Source organism: Cryptotermes secundus, unplaced genomic scaffold (assembly GCF_002891405.2).
Source record: "Cryptotermes secundus unplaced genomic scaffold, Csec_1.0 scaffold582, whole genome shotgun sequence".
Classification (NCBI taxonomy): Eukaryota; Metazoa; Arthropoda; class Insecta; order Blattodea; family Kalotermitidae; genus Cryptotermes; species Cryptotermes secundus.
In genome coordinates, this window is record NW_019724752.1 from 456,695 (window position 1) to 475,583 (window position 18,889).

The window sequence follows — 18,889 nt, forward strand, 5'->3', positions numbered from 1 at the left end:
TTGAATAATTTGCCCTCCTACTTTGAAGTCACCGAGCCCATCCAGAGCTTCCTTGGTAAGGCATTCGCTGTACAAGTTGAACAGAATTGGTGATAAACAGCATCCTTGTCGAACTCCTCTTCCAATCTGCACACTTCCTGTCTCCCCCGTGTCCAGTCGTACTCTAACTTTCTGATCCATGTACAATTAAGATATATATATATTTTTTTTATTTTGGATACCTTTCATCTGGACACCATGTACAATGCTTTATGGTAATGTTTAATTGAAAAGGGATCTAATATCAAAGGGAACAGAAATAGTACATTTTGCTGCATTGTGCAAGGGTATGTGGGTTTGTAAATTGTGATCATGGTGAAGGAATTGGTGTAGTAGAGAAAAGTCTCATTCTTGTATTGGCTCTAAATTTTTTTTCAAATAGCTTGTCTGATAGAGGAAAAGTTTGTTCTTGCAATATGTCTAATGTTTTCAGGTGACTGGTTAACTTTATGAAAGCAAGTGTTTTATTTAATTTGTTTCTAAGAGGTAATACATAATTCACAAACAATTCCCTGAGCAGGCTTTAAAGGCCATCCCATAACTCAAGTGGTTAGCTCCTGGACTACCTCCATTGCAACTCATATTCAGTCCCATATTGGGTCCTGTGAGATACATAATGGGCAAAGTGGCACTTGGGCAGGTGTTCCCTGAGGGCTTCAGTTTCTGCCATCAATCATCATTGCACCAACTGCCCTCCATTCATTAATCATTCAGTCATCTGTGCTTTCTACTCCTGATACTGACAGTGTTGAAATTATGGAAAAGATTCTAGTTGTGTGTTGTGCATCAAGAAATCATTGAATGTTCCAAACGATCATAAATAAAGGTTGCTTGCAAAACTAAATATTACTTTTATGTAATGCTATGTATTTTAATGAATCCACATATTTTATTACATAATTATGTACGTATTTTGCATGATGATACTACATAAAGATCTGAGCTCTAGTGAGGAGCAGCTTGAGAACTCTCTGTTGCTTATGCATGGAAATTGTGTAAATCCATCGTCATTCCGCAGCACATGGCATAGAAATTGACAGGTGTCCACAATGTTCATGAAAACCAGAGACTCAGATTTCTTCCTCTGGCTGCAAGCCTTGTACTGGTTTTACAGTGAAAGGATACAGCAGATTCCCATGCAGTGTGTGCCATACTGTAGTGTGAGAAAGTCCTGTTGCAGAAGAAATCTGATAGTACAGGTTGGTCGATTGTTACTAAATTTGTTTCAAAATAATTATTTTTCAGGCTGTGCTTAGTATTAGCAACCCCCATCCAGATATCTTCGTAGTAGTGAAAATAGATAAGATCCTCCAAGGTGGCATATGTCAGACAACAGAACCGTACATCCGCAGCACAAAAGATCCTCGACTTGGGCTCAGAGTACACAAAACTGTGAAAACATGTTGCCAAAGGTATGCAGTGATATAAACTTTAAGTGTACATAATATTAGTTTAAGCATAGTGAGCAGTGGATTTGACCACTAAACTGAAGAAAATCTTAAGAAACAGAACTGAACGCTGAGTTTGTTGCCCTGAGGCAGCCAAAACCGAGTGTTGACTTGGATACAGCTTTCAGTCAAGGAAAATAAATAGGGGTGTCACTGTACATCATACACACACACAAGCACGCGCGCCCACACACACACACCCACGCACATGAATGCACGCAATGCACACACACACACAGAGTGGAACTTACATGTAGAAAAAATTAAAAGAGTCTTTTTTTTTTGTTCGCTTGTATAGATTAGAGCTCAGAATGTGAATATGTCATGTGTATTCTGTGGTGTTAAGTGTTGTCTGGCTGATCTTTATCAGTTTTGAAGAAATGTGCTGCTTCCCTCTTCAGGGTAGAGTGGAGGTTACTTCACACAATGTTCGCTTCTTCTCCAACAACAGAGGCAGCTGGTTCTTCTAATACATTGGTAACCGTCTGCCAGGCTTTACAAATCACATTCTAGAAGACCACAGTCCTACTGTCCAGAGTTTATCTTTTTACACCCTTCAAATGCTTTTTCTTTCAGATTAGGGAACTACAGAATGCCATTTGCATGGACGGCCCGTCCACTGTTTCGGTTATACACTAACGAACTGGACACATCTGACTTTCCAGCAGTTTACCGCCAGGAGGGAAATAGACTGAGAGATGAGGAAATACTCAGGATTCTCTCAGAGTTCCGAAAGTAAGTGTTTTGAAGCCACTCCGTCAGATGTAGAAAGTGAAGGGGATTGGAACATTTTTACGAAGCAGCTATATGCACAGTACTGTCTTGTGGTACATGATGACGTGTAGAGGAGCTTACTGCGTGATACCTTGATAAAGGAGGGAGTGCATTTCTGTGAAATGTGACTGAATATCTAGCAGTCTGCATGCTGTCTCACCCCAGAAGACACTAGTGTTTAATTAAAGTTGGATTCATTCTTTAGTTTACTGATCATAGCTTTTGCTTTATGCAGAGATTTAACACTGGCGAACGAAGTTTCGATGAGCAGTGATTTTAACCTGATAATTGTTTGTTGTTTCTCTTTTTTTCCAGACCAGACAAGATGAGCAGACTGACTGTGATTCCTGGTTGGGTGAAGATCAGAATTGAACAAATCACAGAACTTCCTGAAAGTATGTTACATATTTTACTGAATACAGTAGAACTCAGATGTAAACCTTTCCATGCTGCAGTTGTGTATGTATGCTCTCTGACAAGTTAGATTAGCTGATATTAGGTTAAGTTACATTAGATTAGCTCAGGTTAAGTCAGGATAGGGTACAGAATTTTGTATGTGTTCTGTGACACTTTTTTTTAATTAGCCAAAACAACTCGACATGGAAAGGGTTAACTTTTTGCTTCATTTAACATCCAGCTGCAGCAATCCAAGGTCAGCAGTTGCTTTCTTATTTTCTTTATCTCTATGCTTAATTAAGCACCATACCATGAAGATGTATGGGGGAATGGAAGTATGGCTCCATGCATTCTTAACCTATGCAGTAGATCAGTGTTTCCCAAACTTTTTTATGCCATGGACCCCCTGTACCGAATGTTAATTGACCACGGCCCCAAAACCCAAAATGGAAATTTTTTATATTTTACATATCATGAGAGTGAAGCAGTAACTTACAATTTTACAACACTAAATGTGTCATTTATGACAAAATACTGTTATAAATGGAGCTTATTCAGAAGATCACAAACATATCAGTTAGGCCTAATATTATGAATTTAACACTCATGTAATCAACGATCCACACTTTAACCGCTGATCCATATCTAAATGAGATCGTGAACAAACTGAAAATCAGAAGTTTCGTCGTAAACTCAGTTATTTGAACAAGAGCAGAAAAACTGAACATTGAACCGAGAAAAACACACTTGTATAATATTATGAAAATTCACTGCACAAAAACTAAAGACACACAGGTTGTTCACTCTGTCACTGAAATGAATAAGAAATATGGTCAATGGTCCCAGCTTTATTCCCAACCAAAGAGGGGTGGATTTGGTAGGGAGGGGGAGAATGGTCAGACAGCAGGTAAGGAGGACAGCAGTCCACCCTGAAACACAGGTCTCAGATGCAATGGGCTGACCAAAAGAAAATGTCCTTGGAAAAAGCTACACAAATCGTTGGTTATTCACCTCTGCTTTACAAAGGGAAGAAGTAACGGTACCAACAGTCCCGTTAAATTTTACTTCATCCATGGGCCTCAAGAGCCAGAGATATAGCTTGCAAATATCCCAGATATGAGGAACATGTTAAGATAAAGTTTAATGAAAATAAACTATCCCGTGGACCCCTTTTGAATTACTCGCTTACCCCCGGGGGTCCTCGAACCACAGGTTGGGAACCACTGCAGTAGATGATGTCAAATGATCGACTTCATGCCTCAGCTACTCTGCCCCCAGTGAAAGTACCCATTAGATAGAAGGCTTTTGGGCCCCAGAGCCAGCCCTGACACTGTCGAGAAGGAGCCACTTAATATGGCTTCAGTAGAATCTGTGCTTAATATTTGCTCTCGCTATTTCGATCAAAATCTTTGTGAGGATAAAAAAAAAAATAGGTGCCAAAATTATTTTAAAATGATGAACTATTTAAAAGTGCTCACAACTGAATTGAAATCTGCGCAGTTAATAATTAAAATTTTACAAGAAGAACTTAAATATAACGTAGATGAATATAAAATTGTGGAAAATATACCTGTGTTCATGAATCTGAAATTTCAATTTGGACAATATACAAAGAATGAATGTGCAAGTGAATGGACTGAAGTTTTGAAAAAGAATCATTCAGTTTTGCAACAGAAGCAAACTTCTAGATGTGAAAACTACACCGTAAAGCATACATCTTGTACATCTCCAGCCATAACAAAGTACACAGTTCAGTGTTCAGTTTTTCTTCGATTTGAGATCTGTCCCATAACTTGTGCTGAAAGCGCAGCAGTCAGCATTCCTAATTATAATAAAAAAAGTATTAAACCTTAAAATATTCAACCATCAAAAGCAATAATGTTTTTATTGGATAATTTAAAATCAGCACTACATGTGTCAACCCTTAATGCTTCATCTTCAGTGTTCATTAGATACACAATTTAATTATTGACTTTGTAACGCGTGACCTTGTATCACTTCTGCTAATGTCTCACTTTTTGTTACGTAAGCATACTGTTGATGTACACATATCTAATGTGACATATGATATAAAATAGGTAAACTAATGCTGTACAGTCATACGCTATGTGTAGTTCTTAATAATATTAATTGTTTTACAATTTAAATTGCGTTATGTTTACGATTACAAGTTTGCCATTAAAAGTTAAAACTTAAAACAATTTATCATTGTGAGCAGTTGGTAGCTTCATGTCTCTGTGTTGCAATAGAATGCACTCATAAAGGTGTTCTTTTATTGGTTTTTATCTCTATTGTTGTGCAGAACTGATTCGTTCTCTGGTGTTACTGTGTTCTGTATTTATGTTCAGTTAATACAATATTACTACATTTAGTCCTGTTTTCATGGTGTTATGCTTTGCTGCACAATCAAAAAAATATTTTTAATTATCTTTATTTTAGATTCATTAACTGCATCATTATCTCCACTGAAACCATTTCCAATGCCACCAACGAATGAACCAACAATTGAAGTGATGGAATTTGAAGGAACCACTGAGAAAGATGTTCATCCATACACTACCTTTCTGAACCACCTGTATGTGTATCCACAGAGTTTAGCTTTTGATACACAGAAGACCTTCACAAGAGCAAGAAATATTGCATGCATTGTTGAGCTGATGGATTCAGATGCAGAAGGAGCGCACCCTCTATGTGTAAGTCTGTAGTCTACGCAGGTCTTGAACATCGGGTCATGATCCCCAGGATGGTCAAGATATTCTTTAAACAGGGCAGTCGAGTTCTCAAGAATTATTTAAAATGTAGTTCAGTCCTGTCACAGTTTTGGAAGGTTACTAAGAATTAATGTAGGCACTTTCAGAAAATGTAGCTGCAGCCAGTGACCATAATGTAGTGTAGGCGTAGAGAAGTTAAGCTGTTTAGGTTCCTGTGATCATTATACAGCTTGGTACGGACCTGCAGTAGCATACAGAGTGGTAGAGATGGGAGGAAAGCATACATTTAAATACTATTTGGGGGGTGCTGCAGTGTGACAGATTTTAAGAACTGCTGTAGATGTGTAGTTTTAGTGTGCTCTCATTATTTTGAAAAATTAAAAGGAGGCTTATGAGATTACTTGGCCGTGTCTGTGTTTGTATTTCTCCATAACAGCTTTTAAAGGTTTGTGTGTCATGGCACTTGAGCCTATCTCAGCGCCATATTTCATAAATCCCTCCTATCAGTAGTATCAACATTACAGCCTCTGAAATTGCTGAGCATCCTTAAGGCAGGAGTATTGTGACATGATGCCTGAAAGCCAGTATGATGGAGCCACAAGAGACAATCTAGTCCAGTGGTTCTCGACCTTTGTTGGACTGTGGCCCAGTAAATTCTTTTTTCTATAGGATGAGGGCCCGGTATAATTGATGCCAGGGCCTGTACCAGGCTGTGGCCTGGTGGTTGAGAAACACTGATCTAGTCCACAGCTTGGTAAATATGTTCCCACAACAATGAATACACACACAGCCTTAAAAGAACTGTTGGATGATGTATTTTCTATGTAGTCCATGCCAAGGCCAACCCTCAATTTGTAGTCAAAAGAAAGTAGGCTATTTGTTCTTCCCAGAATTTCTTGTTATTTAATGATGCTCTGTAGTCTAGCTACTGGCAGCCATTCTAAAGTAACCCACAATAAGAGATTGATGAGTTGTGAAGGGTGTGGAATGAATTGGTCATGGTGTAATTCAGGTAATATCCTAAGATATTCATGGGAGGGTGGCTCTGAAGAAAACCATAAAAAACCTTAATCAGCATAGCTCGCTGACATCTGATCCAAACACCTTCCAAACCCAAGTGTAGAGCATTACTGCTACACCAACCTGCTTTGTACTTGTTAATCATTTCATAATACACCTGCACAATACTGAGAAAATAATTTTTTTTTTGGCATTCCATTACAGTGTTTGTATGGGCGCCCAGGTGGTCCGGTCTTTGTGCACCAGATCTCATGTACCGTGCTGCATCACAGCACAACTCCTGCTTGGTACGAGGAGATCAAGTTGAAACTTCCGATTCATCTGCACAACAGACACCATCTTCTCTTCAAGTTCTACCACATTTCATGTGAGCCCTCCAAGAAGAAGGAGAGTGGCATCGAGACATGCGTTGGTTATGCATGGCTGCCACTACTTCACAGAGGAAGGTACTGAACTTCATACACTGTTCACTGCTCAGAATAGATTCATGTGAATATGAAATTAACTTCTAAATACAGTGTGCCCATATGATACAGATGTTTCAGCCTTTATGGAATTTTTCTCTTACAGAAATTATGTGACACAAGTATAATTTTTACAGTGTGAACCATGAAATATTGGAAGCTTTTAAAAATTAAATTCAAAGCAACAGCAGATTTAGTCCAAGCGTTTTGTAAGAAATGATAATTCTGTTAGAAATACAGATTGCATTGCATTGATTGTAGCAGGATGTCTAGGTGGCTATTATTCACTTGCAATGACATAGGAATATGGCTGGTAGTATGGTAGATATTGCAATATTGTTTTATATGCAGTGTATTGCCTTCTTTCAAGTAACAACATCTGCCTTTATTATAACTATATACAGAGAATTTGCACAGGAATGCATGGGGAGTCAATGGAAAAATAGTGTTTGCCATGTGTAATTTTGTGATATGAACATATTTGCAAGAACAGGCCACAGCATAGCTCAAGCGGTTAGTCGCTGGCTTCCCACTGCAGCGGCCTGGGTTTGATCCTTGATCCGATCAAGTGGGATTGGTGGACAAAGTGGTGCTGGGGCGGGTTTTCTCTGAATACTTTGGTTTCCCCTGCCAATCTTCATTCCACCAAATTCTCCATCATCATAATCAACCAGGGCAGATACAATAGGCCAATCAGTGGCTGCTATGCTGAGTGGACCCAGCTGGACTCTCCCCCACACTAAGCAAATTAATTATTTGCAAGAACACAGCCCTTCTGTAATATGAGGGCATGCTTTATAACTAGTCAGGCACAATAGACAAATAAAAGTATTAATGGGGTCTGCTATGGTGTAATTAGAGGGCAGTTGAAAGCTAAATTTGTTGGCTGTATAAGGGACCAGATCCTATGTTGGATAGTGTGTACATTCTTTACACTCCAGTGACAATGTTGAGAATATGCGAATAGCATAACAGTTATGGCACACTTACTCATCTTTAATTATCTCAAAAACCGTCAGAATTTTGAAAGGGAAGTATACTGAGTATAAAATTTGTTGTTCATTCTTCTGTACAGCGTTTATTCAAAACATCTTTGATTCTGATAAATATTTAGTGAGTTATGCTTTAGATGTATGCAGAAACATGTACTCTTTCACGTGTTTGATCATAGCCAAAATTGACAAATTGTGATAAATTTTTAGTGTAACTCCCTGGTATAAAATTTTGCAGAAGTCAATGTAGCAGTTCTTGAGTTATTATGTGCAGGTAGACAGACTGGTATTGCAAAGCCAGTAGGTGTATTTTTGCAACTTTTCGTTGTGAATTTGCCAAAAATGTGAAGATATTTAAAAGTTCAGTGTTGTTGATGGATTTGATGTTGTCACAGCAGTGACTTCTGGAAACGAATGGAGTGTAGTCTGGTAGAAGTTTATTAACATCTCAGAGAAACATTCTGCTAACAAACTAAGTTAGAAACCGGCAAGAAACAGGAAGCAGTGTGACTCATCAGTGGAGCAGCATCAATTAGATTTTGTTATTTGTCTTATTTATTTAGTTATGTTGGCTGCCTGCTTCTTGCTGGTTTCTTGCTTGACTTAATCTTTGACCCAGAATACCAAGGCAGTACATTCCTCTGAAATGTTGGGCTTCAACTTAACTACATGGCATTACTTTCCAGAAGATGAAGGTGAAGTTGTCGTTATGCTTAACTAATTAAGCACTGCGTCATGAAGGTGTAAGGAGGAGCGGATGTATAGTTCCACATTTTCTGGACCTCAGCACTAGTTGGAGGTGAGTGGTCAGCTTCACACTCTGGCCACTTTATGCCTGGGGAAAGAGCCCCCAGTACCCATTGGATAGGAGGGTGGGTGGGCCCCAGAATCGGTCTGGACATGGAGAAGAGAGAATTGTTGACCTTACCAGGACTCTGACCTCTCGGCCATCCAGCCCGTAGCCAGTCGCTATAGCAACTGCACTATCCTGGCTCCCACTGTCCAGAAGACAACTCTTGTCTTATAATTATTTGAGGTGTTATTATGTGAATTAATATGTGTTTTCTTCCTGACTTTCAGGTTGAATGTTGAAGAACAAGTTTTGCCTGTCGCATCGCATCTTCCTCCTGGTTATCTGTCAGTTCAGCCTTTGGGTCTTGGGAAAGGGGTAATGGTAATAGAGTTTTGTAACAAAACTGACTGATACATATGTCTGCACAGTTTCGAAAGTAAAACCATGCTGCGGTTTGAGACTGTAGTTTGTTGGTAGGTACTGACATTTCAGAAGGGCCCATGGGTCTTGTTTATGTTGCTCCTGTTGTTTTGCTCTAGTCCCTGTGCCCTTTCTTCCTTTTCTATATCACCCATCCACCTGTATGGCTTATTCCCCTGCAGATGGAGCCACAGGTTGCTCTGTGATGTTGGTACCTATCCCCCAAACTACTTATCATCGCTGATCAGGTTAGTCTAGCGTTTATCGTCTAGATTCATCTTCAGGATGTGCTTGGTTTGAATTTGGCTGTGACACTGACTGTCCTGACTAAGATTTCTTCTGGTTTTCCTCACGCTGTACATGCATATGGTAGGATAGTAGCTTAGTGAGCAGTGACTGCTTCCTCCTACAGCCTTTCTAGTTCAACATTTATTCTTCCATTCAATGCTGTGTAGTCGCATACTGGCAACGTTGTAAAATAACCAGCTAAAAAAATGAAGAGAAAAGAAAAATACATGATACCACATTCTATAAGACTGTAATCTTTGTCTGTGTTTTATATCATATAATTTCATTTGCAAGACAATGCTCTTGTAATCCTACATACTAAAAACAGAAGCATATATGTTTTATTTATATAATTACCATCATATTTCTAGAATGTTTTATATATCATTCTCTGTTTCAGTATTCAGGTCCAGAGATTTCGTGGATAGATGGTCAGAGACAAATTTTCAGTGTCAACTTTCAGCTGGTATCCACAGTTGTCACGCGTGACCAACATCTGCACAATCTCTTTGCTCACACAGACAAAATGTTGGAACACAGAGGGACATCTGCTCCACCTTCTGAGACAGAAATCTGCAAAATTCTTAAGGTAGAAGATAACCGCTGAAGTACTGTATATATCTAACAGGCTTTATCTAAAACATCTTTGTTAGTATGCCAGAATTGGTTATTACAATTCACTCAAGAGGCCCAAAGTGAATAATTATAAATCATGCAGTAGTTTACCAGTGAATACGAAACTTGGCAACACTCACTCTGTGCCTGTCTGTGCAGTTCATGTCATTTCCTACAGTCTGTGCTGGCTGTAACATTTGTGAAGGTGGAGTGTCATACCAGCCTGTGTCTCCAAGCAGAGAGAAGCTAATTCCATCATCTGCAACCTAAGTATCCCTACATCTACCTAGGTATGTTCTTGCTTAGTTTTATTTTCATTAATAAACTATTTCATGATTTATGATTTATGATTATTAATTTGTGGCCTCTGAGTGAATGATCCTTTAGAAGAATGCTGTGTGGAACTGCCTGGCACATTGTCTTTGGTTCCCATCACATTCAGAGTAGAATCTACTTACTTTGTAATTTTGTAATGCATAGACCTGTTGCAAGGCAACGATTCAGCAAATAGATCCTGTGGCAATGAATATGCAACAGTAGACGACATCTATTGCTAGGCAGTGGATGTGTTTTCTTTGTGGTCCAACCTGAGGCTGTATAATAAGAAGCAAACAATAACTGACAGTTTGGGCGTGGTTTAGTGTAGTGCAGATAGATGTTGAGAGTGTTAAGTTGAAGACAGTGATTTGTGAATTGTAACAAGTTGTACAAAAGCCCAATAAATTCAATCATCAAATCCAAAACCCATTTCATAAGTCACGCAGACCCCTAATATGTGACATTTTGGTGTCCGAAGTGGAATTGGAGTGATTGAATTATTGGATTGGAGACTGCAGAAGAAGCTATTCCAGCACACTATGGACATGGAGCAAGTAACTGTTGTTATTAATTTTTATTATTATTTATTCAAACTCAAATTCCTACTGTTATTTGAAGAAAAGATGGATGGCACCCACAAAAGAATGTTGGCCAAGATGGCTTCCTTTCATGAAAATATAGACGTGAGGAACGCTGAGTTAGATGCCCAGCATGGAAAGATGATCACCAGCCAGGAATGGACAATAGCCAAGATGGATGCTTGGCTAGCAGAAATGAAGGACAATTAGAGAGAGACAAAAGCCAACTGAGAAGTGACGCAGACCAATCAAGAGAAAATGGAGGTAAATCCAGATGAAATGTAGGCTGTAACGGTGCATGAGAAGGTCCCTAAGGAAGAGGCCACAGTGAAATCTTTTGGAGCATGGAAGAAGTGGCACAGGGATTGGCATCTAGCAGTAGGGTGATGCCGAGAGCTAAAGGAACGGACCCAGGGAAATTGTGGAGTGGTACGACGCAAGGGAAACATCAGAAAAAATCAGACCAAGTACAGTTTGGAACAAGGAGTCTGTAAAGAATGTATGTTCAGGAACAAACATCGCACAAAACTGAAGGGCAGCCATGTTGTAAAGAACTGAGACGTTAAGGAGCAATTACATCTGATGAGTGAGAGGACATCTGGCAGGATTTTCGGGAACTGGATCTGACTGGAGATCATGAAGCGAATTGCCAAATCTTCTGCTAGGATGCAGAAAATGAGGGACTGGGCATTATGGAGGAGTCAGCCCCCTCCAAAACAGAAAACGAGAGCGCACATGGAGTGACAGCTGGAAATGTAGAAACACGAGCCAATCTAAGCAGTTCTGCCCCATGAATCAGGAAAAAGGATGATGAGGAAAAAATTGGATTGACTGGCATCTTAAGAAGGGAGCAGTGGGAGCGGTTGGAGAGAAGTCACCACAGAAAAGACTGAGCCACGGAAAGATGAAACCAAACACAGCCCTTGGAGGTAGGAATGGTGGTACGCCTATAGGCTACTTGGGATGAACAGCCTAAACATAGACCCATTGCTAGGCAGCTACTCAGTAAACACATCTTGCAGCAATGCACATGCAACAGTAGAAGGCATCCATTGCTAGGCAATGTAAGTGTTTTCTGCGTGGTCTAACCCAAGGCTACATAATGAGAAGCCAGCAGTCACTGACAGTTCAGTAAGTGTAGTGGATTAGTGTATTGTTGTCAGAAGTTGAGAGCATCCAGCCGAAGACAGTGATTTGTGAAATGTTGTAACAAGTTTTATAAAGGACCAATAAATTCAATCATCAAATCGAAAATCCATTTTATAAGTCACACAAACCCCTGATTTGTGACATTATTGTGTTTGAGCGTCCTGTTGCATTGATGACTCATTCACCTATGCCCAACTGGTGAGAACATACATATGAAAGGAACACAAACATGGATGCTGCAAAAGGAAAATAAAGTGGAGTGAAGAGAGAGTTATATTCTCAGAATAACAGTGAGCGAAGTTTGCAAGTGAGACAATGAATAAGAGGCAAAAGAAAATACTGTTGTCTTCTATGGATTTTATGTGAAATTGGCTTTCAGGAATAAACGACAGAGGATGCTGAAGGTTTTCCACTTTTGCATGGATTGCAGTTAAAGTTTCCATGGTTAGTTTCTTCAGGGTGTTTTAAATGCTCTCATGTAGAGTTGGCAATGGACATTAAATGGGGGGGGGGGGGTAGATTCATGATTGGACAAAACAGGGGGTTTTGNCTTGGCCCGAGCCACATGGTTGCTCCTTGTCAGGTAGCATCCATTCTTTGGTTTGTCCATTCATGGCCCCTCCCTCCCCCACAGACACACACATGCACACAGCCAGATCTATATAAGGGCTTCCAGAACCTACCAAAGACAGCGGTCCTGAATTTGACAGTCACGGGGTTCACTGAAACAGGAAAATCTTGAGCATTTTACATGGCATAATCTCAAAGTTATTAACCCCCTCAGCATGAAACGAAAAGAGTAGGTCGTCGTGAAGTAGTTACTGCCTGTCATCGCATGTGTCAGAGTACTCCTGTTTAGTGGATATAGATGTGAAGTTGTTACATTTTGCCTGAAGGAGCCTTGTAGATAAAGCTGCAAGTTTTAGTGGTGACTAAATCATGACAAGCATTGGCACCCCACACTGAGGGGTTAGTGTAAGAAATCTTGTGTTATTACCCTGGTTTTGACTTGCAGGCCACACATGCAATCCAGCTCCCGACTGCTGTTACATTTTTGCCGACTCTTTTGAATCACCTATTCAGTCTCCTGGTGGCGACCTCTAGCGAAGAAATTGGACTTAATATCATCAGGGTTTTGATACACATCATCCACATGGTTCACCAGGCTGGGCGGAAGGAAATCCTCCAAGCCTATGTCAAGGTGAGCAGACTTCAAGTAGAGTTATGAGGTAGGTGGATATGTGATGAATTCTGCATATTCTGGAGAAATCTCTTGAAAACATAGAAATTTTCTTTTCTATTCCTCCTCTCAGCATTTCCATTTTGTACTCGTCAGCAGACAGAAATCTCCAATCTTTTCTTTCTTCCCACAGTCTTTCCTTTTTTATTTTCTGACCTCTTTCCTGTGTTTTCCTATCTTCCTGTATCCGACTGAGCTACTGCTATGTCATCCTGTACATCTCCTTTCTTTAAATTTTGGTTGATGCCCTCTAAATGTTCTCTTTTCCATTCTGTTTATGTAACCAAACTATTGTAGTCACTTCCCTTCTACCTCTATTAACAAATTTTGAATTCCAACACCTTCTCTAAAGAAAGCAGTCTTCTGGGATTTGGCACCGTGTATATGTGGTGTTAACCGACGTTTCGGAGGAACGTATCGCCTCCATCTTCAGGGTAGAAGAAAAAATATAAGAATTCTGCAAGCGGAGAGACCGTGAGAACCGGTAAAAGCAGACTGTGTGGAAATACACAGCTATGTGAGAGCAGAGAGGGTAGGGGGGAAGGGCAAGTATACAAGTGAAAGCAGTAGTGTGGGAGGGGTAGGGGAAGGGAGCTGGGACAAGCGTGTTTTTGTGTAGGGAAGAGAAAGGCAAGATTAAAGGCTGGGCACTAATCCGTAAGCTGAGGGGGGTGGGGGTGGTTNTAACAACCACCCCCACCCCCCTCAGCTTACGGATTAGTGCCCAGCCTTTAACCTTGCCTTTCTCTTCCCTACACAAAAACACACTTGTCCCAGCTCCCTTCCCCTACCCCTCCCACACTACTGCTTTCACTTGTATACTTGCCCTTCCCCCCTACCCTCTGTGCTCTCACATAGCTGTGTATTTCCACACAGTCTGCTTTTACCGGTTCTCACGGTCTCTCCGCTTGCAGAATTCTTATATTTTTTCTTCTACCCTGAAGATGGAGGCGATACGTTCCTCCGAAACGTCGGTTAACACCACATATACACGGTGCCAAATCCCAGAAGAATGCTTTCTTCATAGTCACCACCGTGAAAGCCTCAAATCTTACATCTTCTCTAAAAATATGATTTTTAATTCTGTCACCTTTTGCCTTTTATGGGTTATTTTATCGCGCTCTTAGTGCCTGGACTGTGCAGTATCGAATGGCAGAATGGTGGATGAAATGGAAGAAATTTGGGAGAAAACTGCCATAGCTTGATTCAGGTACTATCCCTGCATTTGCATGGAGAAACTGCAGAATGTCACAAAAGACCTCTGTCAAGAATCAAACTGATCATCTCTTGAATACAAGTGGAGTGCAGTTGCATTTTATACGAATTTGAAGTATTGTGATATAAAAAAAATATTAATTAAGTCTTACTTTATGCACAGAGTTTGAAATAACTCAAATTCTGTTGTTGTTATTATTATTACTCCTTTGAGAATGCTTGTCTTCAATTATGCGAGGTCTTCAGGGACAGATTCCTTGCATTAAATGTGACCACACTGTTTTGAATTGACCTATTCTTGTTTCCCACAGTACTTCCCAAAGATGTTGCGTCTGTTGCTTACAGTTTGCTTTGTTATGGAAATGTATGAACAATAAATTCTCTCATTTAATAATTGCAAGTAGTAATATTGATGGAGTTGTTTCAGCACATGTTGTTACATATTTCCCTTGTTCTAGTAAAAAGTCAGGCAACTTAGTTAAGCTCTTATGTTACAATGGCCATGATTCCCCTGACAGCCAACTTTACCATAAGATTGATCTTTTCAAGAATGTAACCTGTGCTGGTAAGGGATACCTGTAATTATTTATGTGTAGTGTTAAAATACGGTGATCACAGTGGCCGCACAGTCTGAGGTACGAACTGTCTTCACCCGCTCAAACACTGGAGTCATGGGTATGGATGTTTGTCTATGTTTATTCTGTGTTTGTGTTGTCCTCTTGTTGTCAGCCTTGTGATGGGGTGATCCCCCATCCAAGGATTCCTACCGAATGTGTACAAAATTAAGAAACTGAAGCGAAATGAAGAGTCTCACTAATGCCCTATGCTCCAGAAGGGGCAACAGGAATATGAATGAATGACTGGAGGTGGGCAGGAGCCTGTATGCAACAGTGGAAGTACTGTTGGAGGTGGTGTTTTCTATGTGATCAATGCAGTGCACTGGAGTGGAGTGGAATGAGTTGGTTGTAGAGTGAGTGATTTAGAGGACTGCTATGGTTCAGTCCTTGTGAGCTGTTGCTGTTAGAATCTGGTAGCTGAGGCATGGGGATAGTTTGGGTACCTGTTGTAAGGGGAATGTCTGCCTTAGGAAGCCGTTACCAAGCAATGACTGGCGAAGACAGCAGACTGAGGCACGCTATAGTGAACTGCAGAATGTGTGAATTAGCAATAATGCTATAGTTACATGTAATTACAATCTATTAGTGGTCAATAAATCCAGTTACCAAGCCAAACTCCATCTGTAGTCACACTATCACATGACAATATTTTACTGCCCCAGGACCCAGGGAGCCATGCAACTCATGTGTTCCATGTCTGCGTTGTTTTTGTGTTTTTATAACTCTGGGCTGAACCAGAGAGAAAACAGCACCTTGAACATGTGGTCCATGTCATATCAGAGGAAGCAGGCAATCAGTTCTTCCCAGAACTTCTTGCTCTTCTGTAAGGTTGTGATATACCATCAGAAATGTTATAAACAAAGTACAGATGTCCCATACAAGGGGATAAAATTACCACTGCCTTAACCAGAGATCGTAATGTGATCTTTCTTACTTTACAGTTTGTGTTTGTCACACCAAATGTGACCAGTCTGACAACTGTGCATGAAGAAATGAGTCGTCACTTGCCCACCTTGTTACGTCCAGCCAACACAGACTTTCTAGTCATAAATAAGTTCATGCATCACTCCAACTTCTTCTTTGATATTATGGTGAAGAGCATGGCACAGCACCTTCTCAGCAGCGGGCGTATCAAGGTTAGTACAATATTAACTCTCCAGGTATGAGTTAGAGGAAGGATGGTAGGCTGCCAGATCTAATGCTATTGAAGATAACTGTCTTCTGTAGTGCAACACTGTAGTCTGGCAGAAAGGTATCAGTGTTTCAGAGGAGTCTGATACCCTGAAGATGGGTGCAGTAGTTTCCTCCAAAACATTGATACCTTTCTATCAGACTATACAGCATCACAAAACATTTTGTCTGTGGTAACATTCTCAGCTTATACTAGGTAGGTAATAATATTGTGGCGTGCTGCCTAAAAGACGAAATATATTATATCAGAACGGACGTTCATTGCTAGACAACGGCCTGTTAAAACAAGTTTCCGAGACAGCACATACATAATAGACGTTACCATGGAAATAAAAGCCAGAGCTAGGGCATTTCCCGCAGTAATGAATACACTAGCTAACACATGAAATGGAATCCTTCAAGAAGGTGTCTTCTTGTCTGTCCAACTGTCAAATATAAGAGACTTGAAAGAACAGAGTGAATTGATGAGATCAGAGGAGAACAAAGCGGAGGTCAGGTCAGAGGAGAATTGAGAACAGATCAGATCAGAGAAGATCAGGTCACACCAGAGGAGAATTGAGAACAGATCAGATCAAAGGCAAAGAGAGCCGAGCTTGGAACAGAGGTGGACATAGCACAGCTGAGAGAAGAAGAAACCAGCTCAGCCAAGAACCAGAAGACGAAACATGAGCAGTGACGGACTAATCAGGTCGCATCATCTGGTAGATGTTATTTCAGAGTGACTGTAATTGTAATTGTAAGTGAGTCATCCAATAAAGAGGTTCACTTAATCCAGAACCCATTACTTATTTGTACGGAACCCTGAACACATGACAGAATATTCTGCCATTCCATCAGGAGCATAGGTCGTCTACTAGTTTTTTTTTTTTTTTTCATTTTTCCCGATCCACCGCTAAATACCTCAGGTCACTCCGACTTTTTCCAGCTTCTCTCAGAGTGGATCTCCAGCTGTTTCTTGGTCTTCACTTTCCTTTGTTTCCTTGAGGATTCCACTGAAGTGTGACCTTTTATGGATGTTCATCAGCCTTCCTCATCGTGTGGCCAATCCATCTAAATTGTACTAGGGAGATGCTTAACTCAAATCAGCTGGGACACTGGCAATCCTGATTGGTGTTTTTTTTGTGGTTTTCTTCTTTACCTCCAGGAAAATGCCACTGTAATACTTTGTTCTGGCCACAACCACTTCCTTCCAAATCATTTCCAATTTATCGTTCGTAATATCGTCTGATACTGACAGTGTCATTAAGTTACAGCTCTGCAGTGTCACATCCCAGAGGATAATAATCTTTGCATTCACTGCTATGTGAAATTCAGATCTTTTCAAATATAATCTTCTGGGATGTGGTGCCATGCAGATCTACACGGCAAGTCTTTATTGTCACCGCCCTGAAAACCTCAAATCTTGCATCAGACTTTGTGACGTCACATCCGCATGTTGCATTTGTATAGTCTGTACTACCCCAGCAGTATGCACTGGGCAGCCCATTTCATACTTTGTTGTATAAATACAAACTTCAGATGCTGTACTCATGCAGTGTTAGCCCCTGATAATGAGATGAAAATGGTCTCCAAAGTGTTTGACACTGACTCCATATTGACGTGCCTGGTTGCTTGAGAAGACTTCATTGTTGATTTCCGTAAAAGCTGCAGGTCATATATGGGTGTAGGTGCTGTTACCATTCCTTCAGTAATTTGAGATATTCTGGTTCTCACAGCATTGAATATGTATGAAGGACAGTCAGTAAATAGGTCACAAATGGAAGTAAAACAGCTGTAATGGATGTGATAGGTTTTCTGTGTGTCTTGCTATGTAGCAGCACAGTCCAGCTTCGTAACAGTCTAGGTAGCAGACACGCATGAACGTGTTCAGAGGCTGTTTTCAGTAGCCAAAATGGTGATTATGCTTGAGGAGTGTACTACCGAAAAGCAGCATTCTGTGGGCAAAAGGACTGAATGCAAAGGATATTCATAAAGAATAGTTTCCCATTTATGGTGGGATGTGTTTATCGCATATAGTGGTTCACTACTGGGTTGAGAAATTCGAGAATGTTTGAAAGTCGCAGACGATACCTGACCAGGTGTGGAAGTGGCTCAGACAGCAGTCAAAAGACTTCTGTACTGCGGGTTTCAGCTCACTAGTAAAACAATGGGACCAGTGTATTATTGTTGGTACAGGATGTGTGGAGAAATAAATGTTTTTTCCAGGTTCAAATATCACATTTTTTACATTTCATATCCATTTATGACCTATTTACTGACTCTCACTTCTAATTTCTACCCTGAAGATGGAAGCAGCAGGTTCTTTCAAAACATTAATACATATGCACCAAACTACATAGCGTCGTATCCCAAAAGGCAGTAATTTTAGAATATTGAGTATGCTGTTATAATGCAGATGCACCGGAACGAGAGGTTCACTGCTGACTTCTTGTATCGGATCCAGAATTTGCTCCAAGTGCTGTGCCCGTATTTGATCCAGAAGTACAAGGAGATGCCAGTTGAGACCCAAGAGCTCAATCGCAGCCTGGCAAACTTCCTCAAGGTGAATTACCTGCATGAAACTGCTTAAATAAAATATATATCAGCATGTTTTAGGATGTCTTAGTTAGCGAACAGATACA

General features: G+C 40.4%; 1 protein-coding gene across 3 annotated transcripts in view; it reads left to right on the forward strand.

Moving 5' to 3' along the window:
* LOC111862918 (dedicator of cytokinesis protein 9) overlaps positions 1-18,889 on the forward strand; it is a 96,227-nt gene that overhangs the window by 26,899 nt on the left and 50,439 nt on the right. For 2 of the 3 annotated variants that reach the window (XM_023848764.2, XM_023848766.2), the window contains exons 11-20: positions 1,285-1,451; positions 2,064-2,222; positions 2,577-2,656; positions 5,097-5,350; positions 6,593-6,834; positions 8,925-9,018; positions 9,746-9,934; positions 13,021-13,206; positions 16,019-16,213; positions 18,664-18,810. In XM_023848764.2, coding sequence (XP_023704532.1) covers positions 1,285-1,451; positions 2,064-2,222; positions 2,577-2,656; positions 5,097-5,350; positions 6,593-6,834; positions 8,925-9,018; positions 9,746-9,934; positions 13,021-13,206; positions 16,019-16,213; positions 18,664-18,810 — 1,713 coding nt within the window. The remainder of the gene's footprint in view (positions 1-1,284; positions 1,452-2,063; positions 2,223-2,576; positions 2,657-5,096; positions 5,351-6,592; positions 6,835-8,924; positions 9,019-9,745; positions 9,935-13,020; positions 13,207-16,018; positions 16,214-18,663; positions 18,811-18,889) is intronic. The other variant, XM_023848765.2, reaches the window with a different exon arrangement.